At 54.1% G+C, this 22,239-nt stretch overlaps 1 protein-coding gene across 2 annotated transcripts in view; it reads right to left on the bottom strand.

Annotated features, from left to right (window-relative positions):
- The window catches only part of SEPTIN9 (septin 9), a 161,921-nt gene extending 149,126 nt beyond the window's left edge, over window positions 1–12,795 (bottom strand). The window contains exon 1 of one of the 2 annotated variants that reach the window (XM_037809982.1): window positions 12,735–12,795. In XM_037809982.1, coding sequence (XP_037665910.1) covers window positions 12,735–12,753 — 19 coding nt within the window. In that variant the 5' untranslated portion in view covers window positions 12,754–12,795. Of the gene's footprint in view, window positions 1–7,048; window positions 7,188–12,734 lie in introns of those variants that run through there. The other variant, XM_037809981.1, reaches the window with a different exon arrangement.
- Between the last annotated feature and the right edge of the window lie 9,444 nt (window positions 12,796–22,239).

Genomic DNA, 22,239 nt, shown 5'->3' with positions numbered 1-22,239 from the left:
TTCTCCAGTCCAAATGCCACCGTTTTCTCAAAAGGGAGTTTCACAGGGAGAGATGCTGTAAAAACCCAAGGTCCACAAACACACACTGTGGATAATGATCAGAGCCTAGCTACAAAAAAGAATCAATTCCCAATTTTCGCTTTAAACTCGTGAGTGAGCCCCACGGAGAATGACCTTTGTCTCTCTCCTCGCTGCCCCTTCCCCCGTTGTGCCCAGCCTAGGGGTGGGGAGGGCCCCAGCACCCAGTCTTTCCCCCACTTCCTCTCTTCTCAGCTCAGCCCTGTTTGCTCACAGAAGCCGGGAAGGGCTGGATCAAAGTCAAGGGGTTCAGGTGGGAGTGGAGAGTCAAATTCCAGGCTTATCTCCACAACCTAAATACTTCTGCCTTATCTTCAGAGGAACCCGAGACAAGGAGATAACTGGCCAAATCCCTCTTCTCTGCAGAAATGGTGGAAACCCCAGTTTGCGGTGTGCACTGAACATAAGCTCCTGGCCATGCCAGCTGAGGAATCCTTTTGCCTCCTGAGAGGACTAAACAGCTGCAGAAGCTTTCGATTCAACAAAGCCCTTGGCCTGGAAGCCCTTTCTCTGACTCCCCGTCCTGACCGGCAGCCCCCTCCCCAATGTGGAGGGGCGCTCCCTGCCCACCCAGCTCTGGTGAGCAGCAGACAGTCTGCTCAGCTCCAAAACGCCAACCAAAAGAAGGCACCAGGCTGGTTTTGGTGTGGTGCCCCCAGCCTCTTGCGTGGCAGGTTGAGCTGTCGGGGGTCGGGCCACAGGGCTCCAAGTCACAGTGCAAGATCTGGGTTTGAATCCACCCCCAGCTCTCCCCGCGTCAGTGAGCAAGCTCTTCATCTTTCTGGGCCTGAATTTCGACACCTACAAAATGCGGACTCATTTTTGAAAATACTTCCTGAGGATTTACTGTGCATCAGCACTGTCCATGGTTCTGGGGACACAACGGCAGCCCCAAGTGACCTGCCCATCTCTCCGGATGCTCACAGCCTACAGGAAACCCTAAGCTGGTCTCTCATAGGCTGGGGAGGGTCAAGGGCTGTGCTCTGCCCCCAGCGGACAGCAAGTCCACCTGTGACATCAGGGCTGACCAAGGCCCACAGAACTGCTTCAAGGATGCTACAAGAGGGCTCTGCCCGGATGCCCTGTCTGGACTCTAGGTCCTACCCATGGAGAGTTGCCAGATAAAATACAGGATGCCCGGTAAAGTGTGAATTGCAGAGAAACGAGGACTAATTTTTAAAGTATAAGTATATCCCAAATCTTGCAGGGACATTCTTATACTAAAAAATTAATGATTATTTCCTCTAAAATTTCAAATTTAACTGAGCGTCCTGCATTTTTATTGGCAAAATCTGGCAACCCTAAACTCATGGGCAGCAACACCTCCAAAGCACAGTCCGGCCTCTCCTGCCTTAACTGGGCCAGCACCATCGGACGGCATCAGTCCAAGGCTGCAGTTTCCAGGGGCCTGGCCCCAGCGAGATGAAGTTATTAAACCACACACACACACGCACACGCACGCGCACACACACACAAGGCATGAGACAAGCCACAGGGAAGACCACGTTATTGTGCTACTAGCTGGAGAAAAACGCAGGCTGGGAGTCACGGAACCAACAAGCCAAGAAGCACAGCTAATCCGAGGCACCCCCAGGATGCTGGGCAAGTCACAGGAGGCCCAGCAAGGGAAGTAACAATCACAACCACCCCTCCGGCAGTGCTGGGAACCAAGCTGAGTTATCACTCTCTGTCTGTCCCTAACTGCAGCACGATGACGGGAGTAGTGTGACTGTCGTCTCCATTTTACAAACAACAAGACCCAGGGAGGTTAGAGATCATCCAAGGCCCTGCAACCTGTCTGGGTGGAACTGGGGTTCAGAGGTGTTGGGCCCCAACACCCAAGCTCTAGCCAGGCTGGCAGTCAGGACATCTGAGAATAAAATCCGCTGCCCTGGGCCTCAGTGTTGTCACCTGTAAAATGGGGAGCTGGGATGGAATCTCGGGGTTCCTGCCAATCCAGCCAGGTAGGCGAGACATGTGAACTCGAGGGCTAAGACAGCTGGCGCCTCGTAGTGAGTACAGGTGGGGGGTACACAAATCCATCACGCAAACCCATCACCTACCTCTGGGGATAGGACAGGGAAGCAAACCAGTCACCACCTCCTCACCTCGGAGGAGACAGCAGGGGTCGGGGACAGCAGGCCAGTGGGAGATGGTCAGGAAGTCTCAGCGTATCACCGTGAACCAGAGCCTGGTGTTTCATCGCCCTTAGGCTTCCAGAAACACATGGAAGGTGGACATGGCCACGGGCGTGAATGGAAAAAATTAATTCCGCTGGACCATGGAAAATTATTGCCATCTGCCTGGGATAGTTATTTTATTTTATATTTTTTAAAGGTTACTTTTCTTTAATAATGGTTTTATTGAGATACAATTCATGTACCATACAAGTCGCCTGCATAAAGTGTATAATTCAATGGCTTTTAGTATATTCACAGAGCTGTGAAACCATCACTGCAATCCATTTTAGAACATTATCCTCACCCCAAAAAGAAACTCCGAACCCATTTGCCATCAGTCTCCAACCCTCATGTTCTCCCAGTCCTGGCAACCACTAATCTACTTCCTGTCTCTATGGATTTTCCTGAACTGGCCTTTTCATATAAATGGAATTATGCAATGTGTGGCCTTTTGTGTCTTGACTACTTTCACTTAGCAAAATGACTTCAAGGATCAGCCATGTTGTAGGATGTAGCAGTGCTTCATTCCTTTTTAATGGCTGAGTAATGTTCCAATGGATGGATGGGCCACATTTTGTTCATCCATCCATCAGTTAATAGACATTTTGGGTGTTTCCAGGGGTGGCATAGTTATTCAATGGACTTGCTGGTTGCCAGGCTCTCGTGAACCTGGTGGATGGGACTTGCTCTCCCGGGGAAGCAGCTGAAACCATCACGTCACTGCAAACGCAAAGCCTGGTGGCCCTGTTATTCCTAATAGTTACCAGGTAGCAGTAATAATACCAACGATAATGACAACTGCTACCATCTGTGGAAGTCCTAGTATACGCCAGGCACCGTGCTGGGCACATCAGGCTTGGGGATGTGATGCATTATCCCCCTTTGCAGATGGTGCAATGAGCTTCAGAGAAGGGCTCCTTGATCTGGCCCCAGGCCCCTGGCCTGACCTCGGCACTCCCTTCCCCCTCTCCTACTCCTCTCTAGCCCCTCTGGTCTTCTTTCCGAGGCCAGCATCTGCCAAGCTGCCTCCCATTCAGGCCAGCTCCTTCTGGATCTCAGCTCAAACATCATCTGCTCTGAGACCCCTCACTGCCCAACCTAAAGTAACCATCAGCTTTGATGGGCTGAGCCCTCTACCATAAGACTTGCCCTTGGGAAGACGGTTGCTGCAAAGGAGAGGCTAGGCCTCCCTATAATTTTGCCTAAGAGCCTCCTCCCAAATGCCTCTTTGTTGCTCAGATGTGGCCTTCTCTCTCTAGCTAAGCCAACTTGGCAGGTGAAATCACTGCCCTCCCTGCTACGTGGCATCAGACACCCAGGGGAATGAATCTCCCTAGCAACGTGGAATATGACTCCCAGAGAGGAATCTAGACCCAGCATCATGGGTTGGAGAACATCTTCGTGACCAAAAGGGGGATGTGAAAGGAAATTAAATAAGCTTCAGTGGCAGAGAGATTCCAAAAGGAGCCGAGAGGTCACTCTGGTGGGCACTCTTATGCACAACATAGATAACCCTTTTCAGGTTCTAGTGAATTGGAGTAGCTAGCAGTAAATACCTGAAACTATCAAACTACAACCCAGAGCCCATGAATCTTGAAGACAATTGTATAAAAATGTAGCTTATGAGGGTTGACAATGTGAATGGGAAAGCCATATGGACCACACTCCCCTTTGTCTAGTTTATGGATAGATGAGTAGAAAAATGGGGGAAGGAAAAACAAACAAACAAAGCAAAACAAAACAAACATAAAACAAAAAAAGTAACCATCAGCCACTTGCTATCAAATCATCTTATCTTAATTCTCTGCATAGCATGTATTTGATATTGTACTTGATGAACTGATCGATGGATTATTTGCTTTCCTGTTTCTTGCTACTGGGATGTGAGGTCCAAGAAGAAGGGATGCTATTTGGTCATTGCTATGCCTCCAGTGCTTGTCACAGCACCTGGCTCACAGTAGGTGCACAATAAAAACATTTTTGAAGAATCAGTGATTGGAAGGAAGCCAGAAAGTACTGTTAACAGTTAACTGTTGTCTTCTTCCTATAGATAGATGGAGGGCATTACAGTAAAACCTTGATCCTACTCAGATGTGAAACATGTTCACAATTGAACTTTCTGGAAAATATAGTTGATAGGTGCCATCACCAACTAGGAGGAAAGGTAGCTGAGGAAAGAGGCCCAGGTGGGGGGTGGCCGCTGCCAGGAGCAAACGTCCTCCTTCCTTCCTAGTATCAGGGAAGTGAGGTCTGGCTGGGGGTGCAGTTTGGAGGTGGGAAGACAGGGGAGCACCTGTTTGCACGTCCTGTTCCAGCCCCAGGTTGGCAGCTCTCAGAGCCATTCCTTGCCCTGCCCGTGCTCTCCTCTGCAGGCTGTTTCCCAGGTCCCCAGGTCTGCCCGCTCCTGGTGTCCCTTTCAAGGCACTGAAAAGGGCAGTGGCATCAGGTTCACAGGTCAAAATGTTTTTGCAAAATTTGAAAAATGGAAATTATTTTAACTACTCTTCATTAAGATCACTGATTATTTCCACTCTGACTTCCTGTCTGTCACAGTTTCTCTTGTGTTAGCTGGCAATGGAAGGATTTTTGACATCTGGGGGCTCCTGCCAAGCAGAAGTTGAATTGGAAAGCTATTTCATTTGGATTTAGTCGGGTTGTTTTTACATACTTCACAGTTCTGTCCCAACGTAGAAATAGAGTCCAGAAATACCCCTGGTACTCGCTGTGCCAACTCTGCCCAACATATAGAATCAGAAGACATGACTGTGTCCTACAGTGCGGCCCGAAAAATGTAGGTAGTGGGGGAGAAGCAAGATTTGGAACGAAGCGGGGGCGTCGTGAATGATGCTGGGAATGTCAGCCATCAGAAGCAGCCGACGACAACACAGAGCAACAGGAGGGTGACTGCAATGGTGGGGAAAGGCTGCTTTGGCCACCGACCCATTTTGCTCAAAGGACACCCTAGTCATCAAACAGGTGAATATGTATCACTCAGCTGTCACATGACCACCGGATTATAACACAGGTAAGTACCACAGAGAGAGGTGGGGATCGGGGGGCCGAGGGCAGAGAGGCCCTGGGAGGACCAACCAGGACGATGGTGAGGAAGACCGAGGCGAGAGAAACACGATGGCGACCAACAGGCAGCACAGCTGATCGGCCCGCGGAGCCCGAGGCTTCCGGAAGAGATTCCTGCATGAGGAACCAGGCAGCAGAAGCAGTGATGGCCAGGAGGGGCATCTGGTCCCCTGGGCAGTCAGACGTCACCAAGACTGGGGCACTCAGGGTGGCCCCGAGGAAGCAAGGACGTATCCCAGGCTACAGGTGCTTCCTGCTGGGATCCCGCTGGGCTCCAGGCCCCTCACTTCGCACGCCAGCTGGAGAAAGGAGCCAGAGACCACAGGCCAGGAGGGGACGTTTCAAATATCAGGTCAGCCCGGGCTTCTCAGCGGCCAGAAGCAGATTGAGAAACAGGGCAGAGGGCATCTTCTGTTCACCAAACCTCGTAATATCATGCTGAGGTGAGAAGACGTTGTCTGGTTTTGGGGGGCAGTCCCAGCAATACTGGAAGAGGGACTCATCAATATTTTATTAAATTAATTACCTGGAGAAATTTATGTTAAAAAAAAAAAAAGCATCAAAATAACTGTTACCTTAGAAAGAGAAAAATAACCAAAAAGCAGGTGGCTGTAAGAATTTAATTTTAGGAAAACAACATGTCGGTTTGAAGTCAGTCCCCAACCAACTGCTATAAGCAAGCTACAGTAACTTCTTCAGCTCACCCAGTCCCTCGGTTCAGGGTCACCGGGAGAGGGCCCATGTCAGCAGACTGTTTCAGACAGCCGGTAAGGGGATGATTAAGTAAATTATGGTATATCCACTCCGAAGAATCACTAAAGTCCTAATTACAAAATCCATGCATGAGGTCTGATTTCAAGAGAAAAGAGCAGAATTTAATATGCTTTCTATAGGGAATTGCAACTCTGTGAAACTATCTTACATACCTTTGATAATTAAATCAAATGATACATCACGTACATGTAGAGACAAGTACGGAAGGGAAAACAAAAAGAAATGTTATAACTGTTGGGGTTGGAGAATTTTTCCTTTTCATTTCCTGTGCGCACTGTTTGGCATTAAGTCATAAACAAAGTTGACAACAACTACAGCAAAAAAGACAAAAGAAAGAAAGGACTAGATTGCACAGCATATTTTTAAAAACTTTCAATTAAAAACGAATATAATGCAAAGGTCTGGTGGTGGAACGGTTAAGCCCCAGGTACCAGGAAGGCTCTGCTATCCGGAATGACTCATTCCCCCGGGGCTGAGGTCTTGCCACACCTCGGAGCCCTGCAGCGGGAGGAGGTGGACAGACGCTGCCCCCCATCCTCTCCCGCCGCCGGCTGCTGCGTGCACCTGGCTTCAGGCAGACCAGCCGTGGCTGTGGCTCTGCCGCCCGGTTTGTCCACACTGGCCACAGCGGGTTAGGACTCACCCCTGAACAGTAACCCGACACCCTCCAGCACACGTTCATCACACCACCCTCCAACGCCTCCGGATTGCATTAACCAGGTCCTTAACAGGCTGGAGGAGGAGGGTCTGGGTTTAACCCACTTCTAAGTGGCTTGGGTTGCACCGGCGCTAGCTACCCCACCCCAGCCCCTCCGGGTGCAGGCTGGAAACAGGAGCCCTCGCTGACGGGAGAGCCGCGGCCCGCGGACAGCAGGGTGGCCTGTGGCCCAGTCCCGGAGGCGCCCGCCCGCCCCGCCCTTCTGGGCAACGACACTCACCTGGGGCCGAGCGCACACCTGGGCACCCGCCGCGGCCGCTGCCCCAACACGCCTGGCTGGCGGGGACAGGTGCTGGGGGCTCGGGGTGCGGCACCCGGAGACTCCTGCTGCTAACGCTGCCCATCCCCCTGCTTTCCAGACACAGCCTAGGGGGGACCCCAGGGTCCCGGGCAGCCTAGCCTTCACGGGAGGTCCCCCAGATGTCCTGGGAGGAGGTGAGGCCTCTCCAGGAGCCAGGAAAAGGGCAATGAACTCTGTCCAGATCCATTGCCAGGAAAGGATGGCACGTCCTACCTCGGCCCCTCCTCTGACGCCCCAGGCCGGGGGGTGGGATGGAAGATGCTACTTTCCAGGCAGGAGTCAGCGCAGCGTGTCACCAAGTCTGAGGCTCCAGTACTGCCTTTCTAGACCTCCCCCGGCCCCCACCCCGACCCAGCCCCTTTGAGGGGGCCCCCCAGGCAACGGGGACCCCGCATTCAGGCTGGGAGTGGCCGCTCAAGGTTAATCTCCTCCGGACCCAAAGGGCGGCTGGAGGCCTGGCGCTCCCCAGGAGGGCACAGCCAGTGACTTGGGTTCCTGCCAGGGGGGCTGGCGTGCCACCCGAGGCCGGGATCCACTTACACTCCCAGCCGCTGCTCCCTTTTCCCGGCCCCGAGCCTTTCAGGCCGCCAACAGTCGCGCTTCGGAGAACCAGGTCAGATTAGGCTCGGAACAAAGCGCACTTGTTGCAGAGATTCTTCCGAAAGGCCACCGAAAGCGTGACTCGGGGGGACGGGCCACCTCCCCTGCCTGCAGCAGCTCAATGTCCCCTTCAGGGCAGGCTGCAAACGGACCAGGGAGCAGCAGGGGGAGATAAGGCGGAGAGAACTGGGCTGTGAGCAGAGGGCCAAGCTCAACCCCAGGGCTCCAAGGCCAGCCCGTCCTCCCAGAGCTGGTGCTGGGAGCGGCCAGGGTGCAGCCGTGAGAACCAGCGCCAAACCTGGAACTCAGCAGCGCTCGGGAGATGCTTCTGGAATGGAGAATCCACAAGGAGAGTCTAAACAGCCCAGGAATCTTAGAAAGATGGGTGCCCTGCGGCTCAGCAGGGCTGTGCCAGCCCCCTGATCTGGCCAAGCCCGCCCCGACTCCAAGCCTCCTGGCAAAGTTCTGGGGCCCAGGCCAAAGCTCATGGGTCCCACTGGGGAAGGGGAAGGGGAAACCAGCTCACCGCCGGGACCTGAGGGCTGCAGGACCCCTAGGCCTGACCCCTCCAGGGCCTTGGGCCTGGATCACAGTGACCTCTGGCAGCTGCCATCGGACTCTCTGGCTGAGGTCTCTCCAGGAAACCGAGTCTCTCAGCACAAGGGTGGCTGTAAACTTACGTGCTCTGTACAGGTCCCCAGGGGATGTCACCCAGGACCTGCACCCACTGATCCCCCCAAAATCCCCTAGCAACAACCCAGAGCTGGGACAACTCCCAGGTAATAACACCAACAAACAGAGGTGCCAGAGACCTGCAGGGCACCCCCCTCCCACCCAAAAGCTTGCACCCTCCAGAGCCTGGGGCTTCTCTCTGAGCCCCCCTCCCCCCACACCCACCATGAGCCAACCAGGAATCTCAGCTCCTCAGCCCCGGAATGGGCCCTGCATTTCTGTGAGCTGAACCTTCCTTATCAAGTACATCTTAAGCAAGCAGGCTGCGGCCCATGCAAGGCTGCCCACGGACAAACACCAGCCGTGGATGTGAGGTGCTTCTCAAGGTTTCCCATCCTCGCGGGACCAGCAGGGAGTCTGGGATGGGCCCCAAGTGTCAGAGGAGGGTGCAAGCAGGAGTGCCCTCGTCCTGCTCGTGTGTCCAGGGACCTCATGGGAAATGTCCTCTGCAGACACCCACCTGGGGCCACCAGGCACGGGGCTGCCTCCCCCATCCACCTGGGTGACTCGGACCGCTGCTCCTGAGGGGCCTCCCCACGTCCCCCCTGCACCCACACTGGCTCGCACCAGTCACAAGGTGGGTTCAGGACAAGACTGGCTGCCTCAGTCCCAGGTGTGGCCCCCGGCTCTCAGCAGGCTGGGGAGACGCTGACAGGTAGGCGGCTGCTCTGGGGCGGCAGGAAGGGCCCGGGCTGGGGCAGCTGGGGACGCCGATGCTGAGCATGCCTGTGCCACAGGCTGGGAACAGGGCTGACTCCCGGAGCCAGGCCCCCCAGCTCTCCCTCCCGACTGGGGGTCTTCGGGTGATCCACAAAGTGTCCAGATCGGCCGGGGTGAGTCTGAGAGAGTGGCTGCACGAGGTGGCTCCTTCTCCACCTGGCCCAGGGCCCCTGGATGAGCGAACAGGCTTGGACATGAGGGAACATGAGGCCCCAGAGGGCAGGCTGGGGTGCAGGGTGGGGTGCGGGGGTGGAGAGGGGGAAGAGGAAGAAAACTCTGCGTTCTCGCCTTTCCCTGGGGCTCCTGCCCGCCCCGGGGTTAGCTCACTGGGGAAATACTCTCTGAGGATGCATTTCCTCTTCTTTCCTCTAAGTTGGCCTCTTGAGCCTCAGGTTAGGGGAGCCCACCCTTCCATGGGGGAGCCACAGGCTTCATCCCTTTTGAAGCTGCTTTCTCTGGGGGGGGGGGTAGCCTCCTCCCTGGGCCTCTGGTGGTTTTTAACTATAGCACTAAAGTGGTTTTTAACCTTTGCTAGGCCAGGTGCCCCTCTGGGGACCTCCAGAAAGTCACAAAGAACGCTCAGAATGATTCCCACAGGGATACAATTTTACTCCCCATTCCGATGGGTAAGTTCCCCTGCCACTGAGGGCCCAGGGGAGCCAGGGACACTAAAAGGCAAGTTTCCCATGACCCAGCATGCAGCGGGAAGTCCAGCACTCAGAACCACACAGAACCAGGGTGAGGGCCGCAGCCCACTCCAGCGCCAGGGGGCTGCAGGAGAAACCCGGGGCCACGCTCCTGGCCCTCAAACCAGCAGAGGAGAGGGGAGGTCACCGAAGGTCTCTTAGCAGTGGCAGGGGACACAACCCCGTGTCCTTCCTACTGTTGATAATGACAATGTGGATGACATCAGCAACGGTTATAGAACAGGCATTTCTAAGCCTCCCCGGGTATAGACGCATTTAATCCTCATAATTTAGCACTGTCCCTGTTTAACAAACGTGGCAAATGAAACACAGGGAGATCAAGTACCTTGTCCCCACAGCAAGGAGGTGGCAGAGTCGGGTGCGGCCCCAGGAGCCTGACTTAACCATGTTTAACCACTGGGCCGCACTGCCTGGAGGTGAGCGACAGGTGACAGCAACAGGTGAGAGTGACAGGTAAGGCCTCCAGGACTGGTTCTGAGCAGAATCGGAGCTGCCAGATAGAGCCACCCCAGGGCCCTGCACCCCAACTTCCTAGGTCTTTTTTCCTCTTTACCTCCTCCCTGGAACTTTCCCTCGGTCCCCCCATCTAGTGACTTTCTCTTCCTTGGAGCCTGCAGCACCGGAGGCGGGTGGCAGTGCAGCCGTGGGCTGTTGGCAGCTCATCTGCCCGATTCCTGCCTCCCCAGTGAGAATGTAAATTCTTCACAAGCAGGGACCATGTCTTTGATCACCTTTTTACCCTCCACAGCCCAGGCCGTATGTGCCTGAAATGCACTGTGCTCAACAAATGTGTATAGACCCAAGGCCCTCTGGAGACCCCCAAACAGATTGTTAAAAATATTCCCCCTTGAGAGGCTCATGAGGGCTGAAACCAGCTCTATGGAGAACAACACTATAATTCCATTTATTTTCCAGCCCATAAATAGGCCCAGAAGCAATAATCCTACTCAATCAGGTAAAAAATAAACCCCTTCCTGGTGGCCCTGGGATTTTCAGACACCAGAAGGGTTTTAAATCTCCCCTTCTTGTTTCCTCCATTCTATGGCAACGGTGCCGACTTCAGCCAAGTGCCCCTGCCCGGGACAGGGTGGCCCCAGGGCTCACCGGAGGACACTCAGGGCCCAGTCCCTCCAGCCCGCCCCGCCCAGCTGTCAGCGAGTGACCCCACACAACTGGGACCAAAGGGAAGTGGCCCAAGTCCCCGCCAGGGTCCTGCCCCTTTAGGTAAACACGCGGGCCGGGCCTCAGAGCCTGCTTCCACCAGGGCAGCTCCTCCTGGCCCGGAAACTCTGTGTCCACCTGGGGCAGTGCGTTTCGCTTCGTTTTTTCAAAAATTCGCTGGGGAGGGGGTGAGGGGGGAGAGCAGCCAAGGACAAATGATGGTTTCCTTCCTCCAAATAAGCCCAGACTCAGGGACATGGCGCCTGCTTCAAAGGCCCTGCTGGCACTGGATGGTCAGGCAGCAAGTTCTCCCTGCCAATGGGCCCGCCAGCGACGGTGAAGCCCGAGGAGCCAAGGACAAGAGTCAGAGACGGTCCCTGGGCAGGCAGGGGCCCCGGGAAAGGGCCACACGTGGCACATCAACAGGCCTCGTGCTGGGGGTGGCTGGGGGGCCCTGGGGTTTGCACTCTCTAATCAAGGGGGTGAAAGTTGAAATCCTAAGCTACTGACCCAGAAGGGCACTTTAGGGGAAGTTCCGAAGTAACCCTCTCCAAGACGAGTTATTCTGTATTCCTTGTTTTGGTTCCTGAATGTGCAAAGCATGCAGAGGCTGAAAATGACCCAAAGGCAGGGCGCTGACTCCAAAGACCTCTTGGGTACCAATTAAGTGCCATGATTCTGTCCTCTTATCAATAAAAATTCACTCACAGGTCCTTGGCAGGAAACCTCATGTCCAAGCAGATAAGTGAAGAGAAACAGAAGGTTTGCAGGATTAGCAGACGAGATGCCGCTTATTATTTGAGGACTGAAGAGGACAAAAAATTCTGCCAGATCCTTTGGAGAAAAACCACGAAGGGGAGAAAAAAGGACAGAGAGCCGACCCTCAACCTGCCCTGGGGCTCTCCTGGCCTGTACCTCAGTTTGCCCACCTGTGAAATGGAACCTCTGAGTACCCGAGGGGAAAGCTCCTAAGGGCCCTGAGCCTGACCCTGGGCATCAAGTCGGGTGTCCTCCACCTGCGAGAGGTGGGACTGCTAGACGCAGGTGTGATGCCGGCGCCCGGTGGAAGCAAGTGTCCAAACTGGGCCCGCACCGGAATGGTCGGGTTTGGTGAACTTGGAACACTCAACTGACTGGGTAGAGGAACAACAGGCGTGCATCTGAAGAAAGGGTGCTGCGGTCTCGACCACCGGCCGCGGAGGCAGACCCCACCCCTACGTCACCACACAGGGATCCAAAGCACCCCGATTCCAGCCAGCGTGCAAGGGGCGCAGACGCGCGAGCGGAGGAGGGAGCACCAGCCCAAGCAGGGCAGGCCCCTCCAGACCCTGGTGCGAGCACGGCCAGACAGGCAGCGGCCGGGGACCCTCTGCCAAGGTCAGAGGAGGGGCTCCGGCCCGACTCGGGCGCCCGGGCTCCCCCCACCAGCCAGCCAATCCATGGGGGGCTTCAAAGCCTTGAGGCTCCTCAGCCCGGCTCGCGAGGTGGCAACTGAGTTGACCTGGCCGGGCGCGGCCGCCCCACGCGCCAAAGCCTTTCTCGGGAGTAAAGCGCCCCGCGATGTCCCCGCCGCGGGGACTCGCTCAGCTCCCGGGGCGCCCTCCCCCACTCGCGGCCGCCTCCGCTCAGGTGAGAAGTGCTTGTCCCGGGACGCCGATCCCTCCCCACCCGGGCGCGGCGCCCACCTGAGTACGACTTCTTCATGCTGCCGCCGGGGCCGCCGCTCCCAGGGAAGTGTGGCGGCGACGCCGCGGGGCGCGGGCTCCCAGGTTGCTAATCCCGGGCCCGGAGTGGGAGGGGCGGAGGGCGGGGAGGAGGGGGCGGCCCCGCCCCGCCCAGGCCCCGCCCACAGGCCCCACCGGAGGTGCGCGCTGGGCCCCGCCACCCCTGCTCCGCGATACACCTGGCGGAGCCCGGCGGGCGCGCGCATCCGGACGCCAGGCCTGCGAGGGTGCGCGCCCCCCGCGGCCGGTCTTGCTCTCGCCCCCGCTCAGCCCAGGCGCGCCCCCCACGGGCCCCTCTCCAGCAGCCCGCGCTCAGGGTGTCAGAGGATGGGCGTTCGCCAGGGGGGCTCCGGCGCTTCCCCCTGGAGCGAATGGTTCGTTCCCGGGAGTCGCCCAACTTTCCAGTTCAGAGTCCGCGCGGGGCGGGGCCGGCCAGGTGGAAGCGGGGGCCGGCAACCCCGGGGGTTGCAGCCGGGGACGCCCGCAATGCGGGGCAGGGCAGGAGGTACCGCACCTGTGCCGCTACTTCTCTGTATGAGCCGGGGCCTCAGTTTCCTCACCTGTAAAATGGTTGAGTTGGACTAGATGACAATTTCCCTTCCGTCTAAGAAACTTCGCGCCTTCCCTCAGCGCGGGGTACGGTGCGCGCCTCAGTGTCGCGGTGTGGACGGACAGACGCAGGGACCCGCGTCTTCACCACCTGGGCGATTCAGGTTGTGCGGAGCATACGCATTCTCAGGCAAAACTTGTGAGAAGAATTCTCTTTACTTTTGTATCCTTATGAAATTTTCCATTGAAAACACCTTTTAAGAATGTAAGGCGGAGAAAGTGATTAATTTTGTCTGCAGGGTGTGTCGGAGTTTTATTGAGGGGATGCCAGAACAGAGAGACATCGGCCAGGTAGCCAAGGTGATGGGGAGGCGGGTGTTCCGGGCAGAGGGAAGGGCGGGGCCGGGTTTGGAGGCACGAGGTTCCTGGGTGCGTGCGCGGAGATACCCCGGGAGTCGGGCCCTTTGCGGGCCCTGCCAGCGTTGCCAGCCGAGGCCTTCAGGTGGTGGCGGCGACGCAGGAAGTGCCAGCGCGCGGCGCGCACAGATTCTCCGCAAGGGCGCAGCGCTCCCTCCTCCTGCCGGCCATCCCAAAGAGCCACAGGAGACAGGAAGTGTAATCAGCATTACCAAATAATCCTCTTCCCCTTTCCCCCTCCTTTCCCTCCCTTGAGAGTTCCAGAAGCATCTTCATGTCCTGCTCCAGTGTGGGAAACTTGCATTCTCTGCTCAATTTGTCTGTCTCACTGGCTCCCCTTCTCAAGGAATCTGTCCAGTCCCGGCCACACTCCCTCCCCAAACCCCAGGCTAGAGCTGACTGAACTGGCGAGGACACCCTGACCCCATCTGGGCCGACCCCTTACCTTTCTTGGGGGTTGGAATCAGGAAGCTGTGCCCAGTAAGGGGGCGTGAAGAGGAGGCGCAAACCTGGGGAACACTGGTGAGTTGTGAAGAGTGGCCCTTCCTGACGTTCCAGGGGTCCTTGGATTCCAGGATATCCACATCCTAACTGGAGTCCCCCTCCCTACCCCTGTCCCTGTCCCCACTGGCCCACTTGGACCAGCATGTGCAGACTGTGGCTCTGGCCAAGCGGGAAGGCTTAGTCTCTGGTCCGATTCTGGCCGTAGGCATGATGCTGCTGCCCTGACCCAGCTGCCTGGTGTTCCCAAAGCCCATCGGTCTCTCAGACATCTAACAGGTACCTCGTTCACTTTACTGAGCTCGTCTGAGATGTGCTGTACGCATCCATCAACAGAGGGTATTGACCCTGGAGTCAGGCAGGGCCCTCAATGCCCTCTGTGTGTGTGGGCCCTTCTCTCAGTGCTCACGTTTGTACCTCTGGGTCATAGTTCACATGTCCCTCATCGGCCAACAGCAGGACACCTGTGTTGGGGTGGGACTGGACATACTACATCCCAAAAATCTGAAGGAGGGACAAGAGAGAGGAAGGGAGGAAGGGGTTCTGCATGAGTGCATTTCCAGTATGCATGAAGGTTAATGGTTTATACACCAAATTTTTATTTCTATTTTTTTTCGTGGGCAACTCTCTAAAATGTATGACACAACCCCCTGCTTTAGAGTAGGCCAGACATCACTGATTCCTTTCCTCGTGGCTCGAGATCATTGTTAATGATCCCTTTAAGGATTGTTGACCCACATACTGCTATTCGCACCTTTGCTAGATGACCCCAGGCTATTGTGCCATCCAAGTTTTGAAAATTGTTTTCAAACACTGAGCTCCTTCGTCTACGAACAGTTTTTACCCCTATAAAGTAGGGCTTTCAATACCTTATGTAGCCTGCAAGGCTGACGTAATGATTAGAAGGTACATTGTGTCTCACCATGCTGTCTGTGACAAAAACATAAATGTGTGGCACTGGTTTGGGAAGCAGGCAGTCGGCAGATGCCTGATGGTTTGGAGCAAGTGGGCGAGGGCCTGAAGGAAAGTAAGGAAATGCTCTTGGACACTGCATGAGAAAGGAAAGGAGACCTTTCTTATGTAGTGCCAGAAAGTTTAGGAAAATGGTTGCATGCAGCAAGATTGAAAATAGACGGCATACCTTCCAAACTCGGCGATCCAGCTGAGGAATTTTCCAAGCAGAATGTCGAAGGTGCCTGGATTTTTCTGCTTGTAATAGCTTGAACCAGGAACGATATGGACTGAAGAACAAACTTCAATTTTCAAGTGGAATTGGGAGGAAATGCAAAGGGCCCGAACAGTTACCAGCTAGCAAAGGATTCTCAACACTAAGAAAGGGCTTCAGGACAAAGAACAAATCCAGGACAGAATGTAAGATACTTCCTTAAGGAATGTAAGATACATTCCTTAAGACCTCAGGGAAATTTTAAAGGTGCCTCATACAACACCCTTCCAGACCGGCAAAAGGCCTTCTAAGGCTCATCAGAGAGCTCCCTGGGCTTCCTCTCTATTAAACAGTTGGGCTTCTAAAATCTTAAGGGTTTTGTCCCACAGCAGACTCAAAGAGAACCCAAAGTAGAGAAGGGCTTATGTCAAAAAGTTTTGCGGGTGAGGTTTTGTCTAATGGAGTGGATCATCAACTGATTCGTAGGAAGCCCCCGAGTTTTTAAAGACATCAGATCCTGGGACTAAAAGGCACGGAGACAGTACAAAGTGAAACCAGGCTTCTGGACTCAGCCCTTCAGAGGAAGAAAGCAGGCTGAGGAGGCTGTTCAGTTGCAAACTCAGTTTTCTTGTGAAAAAGGAAGTATGACTCACGGGGCAGAGCCAAAAGGCAGGGAGAATAACCTCAAAAGAGCAGGACTTGAAGCACCCTCCCCGAGGAGCCTTGTCGGCACCTGGGTCTGATTTGGATGGCTGGGTCCTGCACCCCAGGCCTGAGCCCAGTGCCTTAGTGGATGTGAGTTTAGGAGTTTTGGGGTAGGGGTGAGCATATTTTGCACACGAGAGAGATGCCAATTGTTGAAGCCTGAGGGAAGACTGTGGCAGAGTGTATCTCCCAAAAATGGCCACAACAATATCTCCCATCCCAGGCTTTTTCCATGTGACCTTGACACTCCTTCCACCAAGGGTCCTGTGTCCCCTCCCACTGAATCCGGGAGGCTTGTTTGCTTGTAATCAACAGAATGAGGCAGAAGTAACTTCAAGGCTGGTTCAGAAAGGGTGCAACATCTTCCTTGTCCACTGGGACCCTTGCCGTTGCAGCAGCTTTGAGCCACCAAGCGAGAGCTTGATTACCCCAAGACCTCCATATTGTGGGGGAAGCCAAGCCTATGGAGTGTATTAGCTATCTGCTGCTGCGTAACAAATTACCACAAACTTAGTAGCTTAAAATGACACACATTTATTATCTCACTGATTCTGTGGATCAGGAATCTGGGCAGAGCTTAGCTGACTTCTCTGCTTCAAAGTCTCCAACAAGGCTGCAGTTGAGCTACCAGCCAGGGCTGGGGTCTCATCCGAAGGCTTGACTGGGGAAGGATCTGCTTCCAAGGTCACATGATTGTTGGCAGAATTCAGTTCCATTTGGGATCTTAGTCTGACAGCCTTAGTCTCTAGCCAGTTAGAAGTGAGTTCCTTGCCACATGGGATCCCCAACATGGCACCTGGCTCCACCAAAGCCAGCAAGGGAGACAAAGTGTTACAGTCTAGCAAAATGGACATTACGGTCTCTTGTAATCTAATCACAGAGGTGACATCCTCTTGACATTGAGGTATTCTCTTGGTTAGGAGCAAGTTACTCAAGGGGAGGGATTTGCATGAGGCCATGGATTCTGGGAGGCAAGGCTCAGTTATTGTAGATGCTGCCAGCTTCAAGGAGGCCCTAAGGAGGTGCTCTGGTTGGCAGCCCTGGTCTTTGAGTCTTCCCAGCCCAGGTACCGGAAATGTGAGCAAACGAGCTTCTCACATGTCAATGGGTCTGAGTCTTCCTGATCCAGCCACTGCCCAGACATCTGCCTCCGCTTCTGAGGTCTGCTCCCTCTGCTCACCTTTTCTTCTCTCCCCACTGCCCTTTTCTTCCCCTCCCATCCCCCCAAGTTTCCAGGCTTCTGAATGGTTGTACTCAGCTCTGGCTGACAAGGGGGATCGTTCCCGTCCTCTGGCCCGAGAGGGGCCCCACCACCGAGGTCAGTGGCCACTCTCACGTCTGCAGCTCAGCTCAGCTGGCCTTTATCCTGCTTGGCTAAGCATCTCTGCTGCTGACTGTACTCTGACTTCGCGGCTGTCCCGGAGGGTTGAATTTGTCAGATGATTGGGTTCTTGCTGCATGTGTAAGATTTATGGTCAGGGAGTGGCCACACTGCCATTCTCACATGCACTGTGGGAACATACACAGCAACCACCTTTCTGGAAAGCCATTTGGCAGGATATTTCAAGAGCTTTAAAATGCCCACATGCTTTACGCTGGTAATTACGTTTTTTTTTGTTTGTTTGTTTGTTTTCACTTGCTGATTCAACATAGATTTCCTGATTACTCATTAAGGGCACTGGGGATGGGGTGGCTTCTACCCTCTAAAGCTTATATTTTGTTAGGGAAAGCAGATGTTGATCAAATAATCATATTGGTCAGGTACAATGACAATGGTGGAAATGACGAAGAGAGTGCAATGAGAGTGTACAGTAAGGGGCTCTGTCCTGGTCTGGAGGTGGGGCTGAGATCAGGAGGATGCACAAGGATTAACTGGGCAAAGTGGATGGGAAGAGATTGCAGCAGAGAAGAGCCTGTGGGAGGGAGCATGGTTCATGCAAGAAACCGAAGGAGAGTCCAGGAGGATGGAGAGACGAGGGGGTAAAGGACCAGGTCCCCAAGGGCCTTGCAGATGCATTAGGGACTTGGGGGGGGCTGACATGATCGGAGCTGTATTCTGCAAACGTGGCCCTGGCTAAACCGTGGAGTCACAGGAGGGGCCCAGCAGTCTGTAAGGAGCCTAGGGCAGTGGTTCAGGCAAGAGGAAATTGTGGCTTGGACCAAGATGAGAGGGATGGAGTGATGTGAATACATTCAAGAGACATCCAGGAGATAAAATCACCGGGCCCTGGGCATGAGCTGCATGTGGGGGTGAGTGGGAAGGAGGTGTCCGATGACTCAGGGTGTTGTCAGGGACAGCCCCGGCAGAGGGAGGGGAGAGTGAAAGAGGATGGAGAGCACTTGGACTCATCATGCTGAGGAGGCTCTGATCCATGCAGGGGAGCTTTCAGGTGGGCGGTGAGATACGTGGGCTTGTGGAGCAGAGGCAGGATCTCAGCTGGAAATGCAACTCCATGAGTCAGCTGCTCAGAGCTGGACTGAGCTGTGGGAGGAGCGAGATCACCCAGGGCCCTGCCAGAAGGAAACAGTCAGACGTGCACACAAGAGTTATACATGAGGATATTTGAAGCAGCCTTGCTTATAATACCAGGAAATTGAAACACTCTGGTATTCAGTAATGGCTTGAGAATTAAATAAATAGTACTTTTATTTGAAAGAGGAGTATACAAAAATTGATGGGTATAAAATGAAGGCTACAGGGGCTATATATACATAAACATTTCACTTACATAAAAAAGAAGCACACAGATGCAGAAAAAATACAAGAAACCAACACACCAAATTCTGGCAGTGGCTATCTCACAACTGAGGGAATATGGTGACTTTTATTTTCTTTATTGTACTTTTCTGCATTTTTTGTGTGTTCTATAATGAACATATATTTCTTTCATAAGCTGAAGAAACTTAGAGGGTATGTATAGACATACGGACAGGAGTATATCAATGAATAATGTTATTTTTATCCATGTGCACTTTTTTTGAGGTCAATGTTGGAATATCTTAGAAGCCTCTTTTTGTTTTTTGATAAATTAGTGAAATCTTTTACAGTTAAGCTCAGTGTTTATTAGGACCTAAAGCAAGCTTTTTATTTTCTCTACATTTTGGGCAGTTTGGTCTGACAGTTTTCAGAGTCTTTAATCAAAGGGGTAGTTTTCCTCTAAGACAGCCTTGGAGAAAGTGTGTGCCATGGTCCCCGTTACTCCCGCTCACACTCACTAAACCGAGGACTTCCCTCCCCATGAGGCGGGTCCCAGGGGATGTCACTCATCACCCGAGGCCCAGAGGTCTGAGCTTCTCCCAAGACTACAGACTCAGGACTAATGCCCTGAACCCTGAGAGTCAGAAGTTGGAGGAATTTGGTTTCCAAACCAGACCTCCCTTGGAGAGAGACCGGGACTGGATTCCTGCAAAGCACCGTCCTTGGGGAGCGTGGCTCCCTTCCTGCTGCCCCATGGGTGGTGGGGACACGTGGGGAGGACACCGGGCCGAGCTCCAGCCTCACTCGTGGTGCCCTTGCCCGCCTCCTCGCCCATTCCCCACATGCCTCATGACATTCCCCGGGGCTGCGGGGCCAGCTCTGGTCTCCCGCCCCTCCCTTAGCAGCAGCCTGAGGAAGGCTCTTCTGGAAGATTAACTGGACCACTGCAGCTACTAGTGATATGCCCACTGCCTGCCTTTCTTTTCGGAATCTTTTGGAGGGGCTCCCTGGAGCGGTCAACGTAGCCCCTGCCATGTCCAGGGCATATTCCATGCATGTTAATAGGTTTTATTGTTATACAGAAAAGTAGGCTCTGAGGTGAAAAGTGTCAACACTGAGATTAAGCAAAACTTAATAATGGCTCTTTGTTGCAGGACTTCTCAGAGCATTTAATAGTTTCATTGGTGCTGTGAGTCTCCAAGAAGGGTTCTAGTATGTAGCCTTTCTCAGGTTTATTTGACCCTGGAACCCTTTTAGCACAAGGCACTTATAGGTTCCATGGGACATCCTTAAGGAAAGGCTGCTTGTACCAGGCCCTCAACCAGAGGGCCACTCACCTCAGCCACGGCCAGGACACGCATTGGAAGCCTGCCCGGGCTCCGACGGCTGCCTGCAAAGGAAGGCTCCTCTGGCCCTTGTCACTTCCTGCTGGTTTTACCTCTAACCCTCTTCTGTCCTTCTTCCCTCCAGGTAAACTGACACCCCACGGAGTGGGAAGGAAGGAGAAGGACTGGCATCCTCACGGGCACTTGGCCAATGCCTTTCTCTCCGTGGGAAGTGGAGAAGCACTGAGAAACTTCGATGGAAGAGCTCCAGACAATCCACCGCCTTGACGCTTGTGTGGGTCTCAGCCTTCTCGGTGCGACTCACCGCGGTGGACCCCCAGTCCCTGCGGGGCTGTGCCTTCCCACCTCAGAGCCTTTGTTCTCACCCTCCCTGTCCCCAGGATGTCCTCCCACCGACTCTGCCCCCTCCTCTCTGGAGCTTTCCTTCCCACGGTGCTGTGTCTTCTGAGCAGCCAGGACACGTGTGGCCTGTTCCGCACATTTACTGCTGTTCCAGGAGGGGAGCTGTACTGGTGATTCTCTGTACGTTAGAACCTCCCAGGGAGCTTTTAAAAAAAATATCCACCCCAGGCCCCATCCTAGACCAATTAAATCATAATTTCTACAGGGAGTGGGAGGGGCTTTTAAAAATGTTTCCCAGGTGAAGAACTATTGGTCTGGTGGAGGGAAACCCACAGAGAGTGGGGTGGAAACCCCAGTTCTGCTACCTGTCTGCACTGGGCTCTTAGTTGAACTCCTTAAGCTCTCTGAGCCTCAGTTTCCCCCTCTGCTCCATGGGGGACAGCAGTGCCTACCCTGGGACGTTGTGGGGGATCGGGGATAATACACTGTAGCTCTATTGTATCCCCAAGTAGACCCTACCTTGCTCAGGAGCAGGGGTCCTGCCTGACCTCCGGCAGCCCCTCCGAGCCTCCCCCAGTGCCAGGTGCTTTGTAGACACTCGATAAAGATTTGACGACGGTTGAAAGGCTCTTGTCATAGGCCACGCTGGGAGAAAAGCCAGGTGTCTCCACTTATCACAAGAGCAGTCACACTGCCAGTCTCAAGAGTAAGTGAGTCTTAATTTGCTTTCATTAAAAACATAAATAAATACAGGGCCTGCCAAACAGTGCCAGTGGGAGCGTGGGGAAAGCGACTCAGCTCGCAGCCCTCGGGGGCTGCAGGTGGCCCAGGTCACAGGTCAAGGCCCCGCCCGGCCATCCTGTCCCTGTCTCTGGCCTCCTTCCCACCCTCTGCTCAGCACTCGCCATGCCCTGAGAGTGCCCCTTGGCGAGGGCTGCCGGATGAAATACAGGGCGCCCAGTGACATCTGAACTCCAGATAGGTGACAGATACTTTGGTAGTACAATCTGTCCCATGCAAAGAAGTAAGGCTTTTTTGCTTCTCTGAAATTCAAATGTGACTGAGTGTCCTCTATTTTTACGTGCTGCATCTGGCAACCCCAGGGCCTGGCCTCCTCCCAGACTAATGCTATGAGCACTGAATGGGCGTTTTGAAAATCACCCCTCTCAGGGTTCCCAAACACCAGGCTGAGGACTGGGCATGACCGCTCACAGGCTCTCACCTGTCAGGCAAAATGAGACAAACAGGACAGTGCAAACTGGGGTTTTTCTTTTCTTTCTTTTCTTTTTCGGTAAAGCTGAAGGTGTTCAAAGGACTGGGCTTGATTCTGAAATCTGACCTTCCTACTTGTGCATCTGTGAGTGTTTGAAAATGTCCTTTAGAAGAAAACAATGTCGATAGCAAGTGCTGTGTGTCTTTTAAAATCGATCTTTTTGGTAAAAAGTTACCAAACTGACTTCAAAGCCACCAATTTTTAAAAGCAATGCTGGTCTGTGGGATCCCAAAGCCTGGGGAGGCAAAACAACCGTCCCCAAACCACGGCCGGGTGCTGGCCAGGCTGGTGACAGAACCCTGAGCTCATGGGCAGTGGCCCCTCTCCAGCCCCGACTGCCCCTCCGGCTCCTCCCTGCACCCCCAGCCCTCCTGGGTCCTGTCTGACTTCCCTGTTTCCTCCTCAGTCTTCTCAGGTGCTCAGCTCTCTGTTCCATCAGGCACGTCCCGCCTCTCCCATCCCTCCACCAG

The sequence above is a fragment of the Choloepus didactylus genome, chromosome 18 (genome assembly GCF_015220235.1).
Source record: "Choloepus didactylus isolate mChoDid1 chromosome 18, mChoDid1.pri, whole genome shotgun sequence".
In the NCBI taxonomy this organism is placed as follows: Eukaryota; Metazoa; Chordata; class Mammalia; order Pilosa; family Megalonychidae; genus Choloepus; species Choloepus didactylus.
This window is presented reverse-complemented; position numbering and strand designations above follow the sequence as displayed.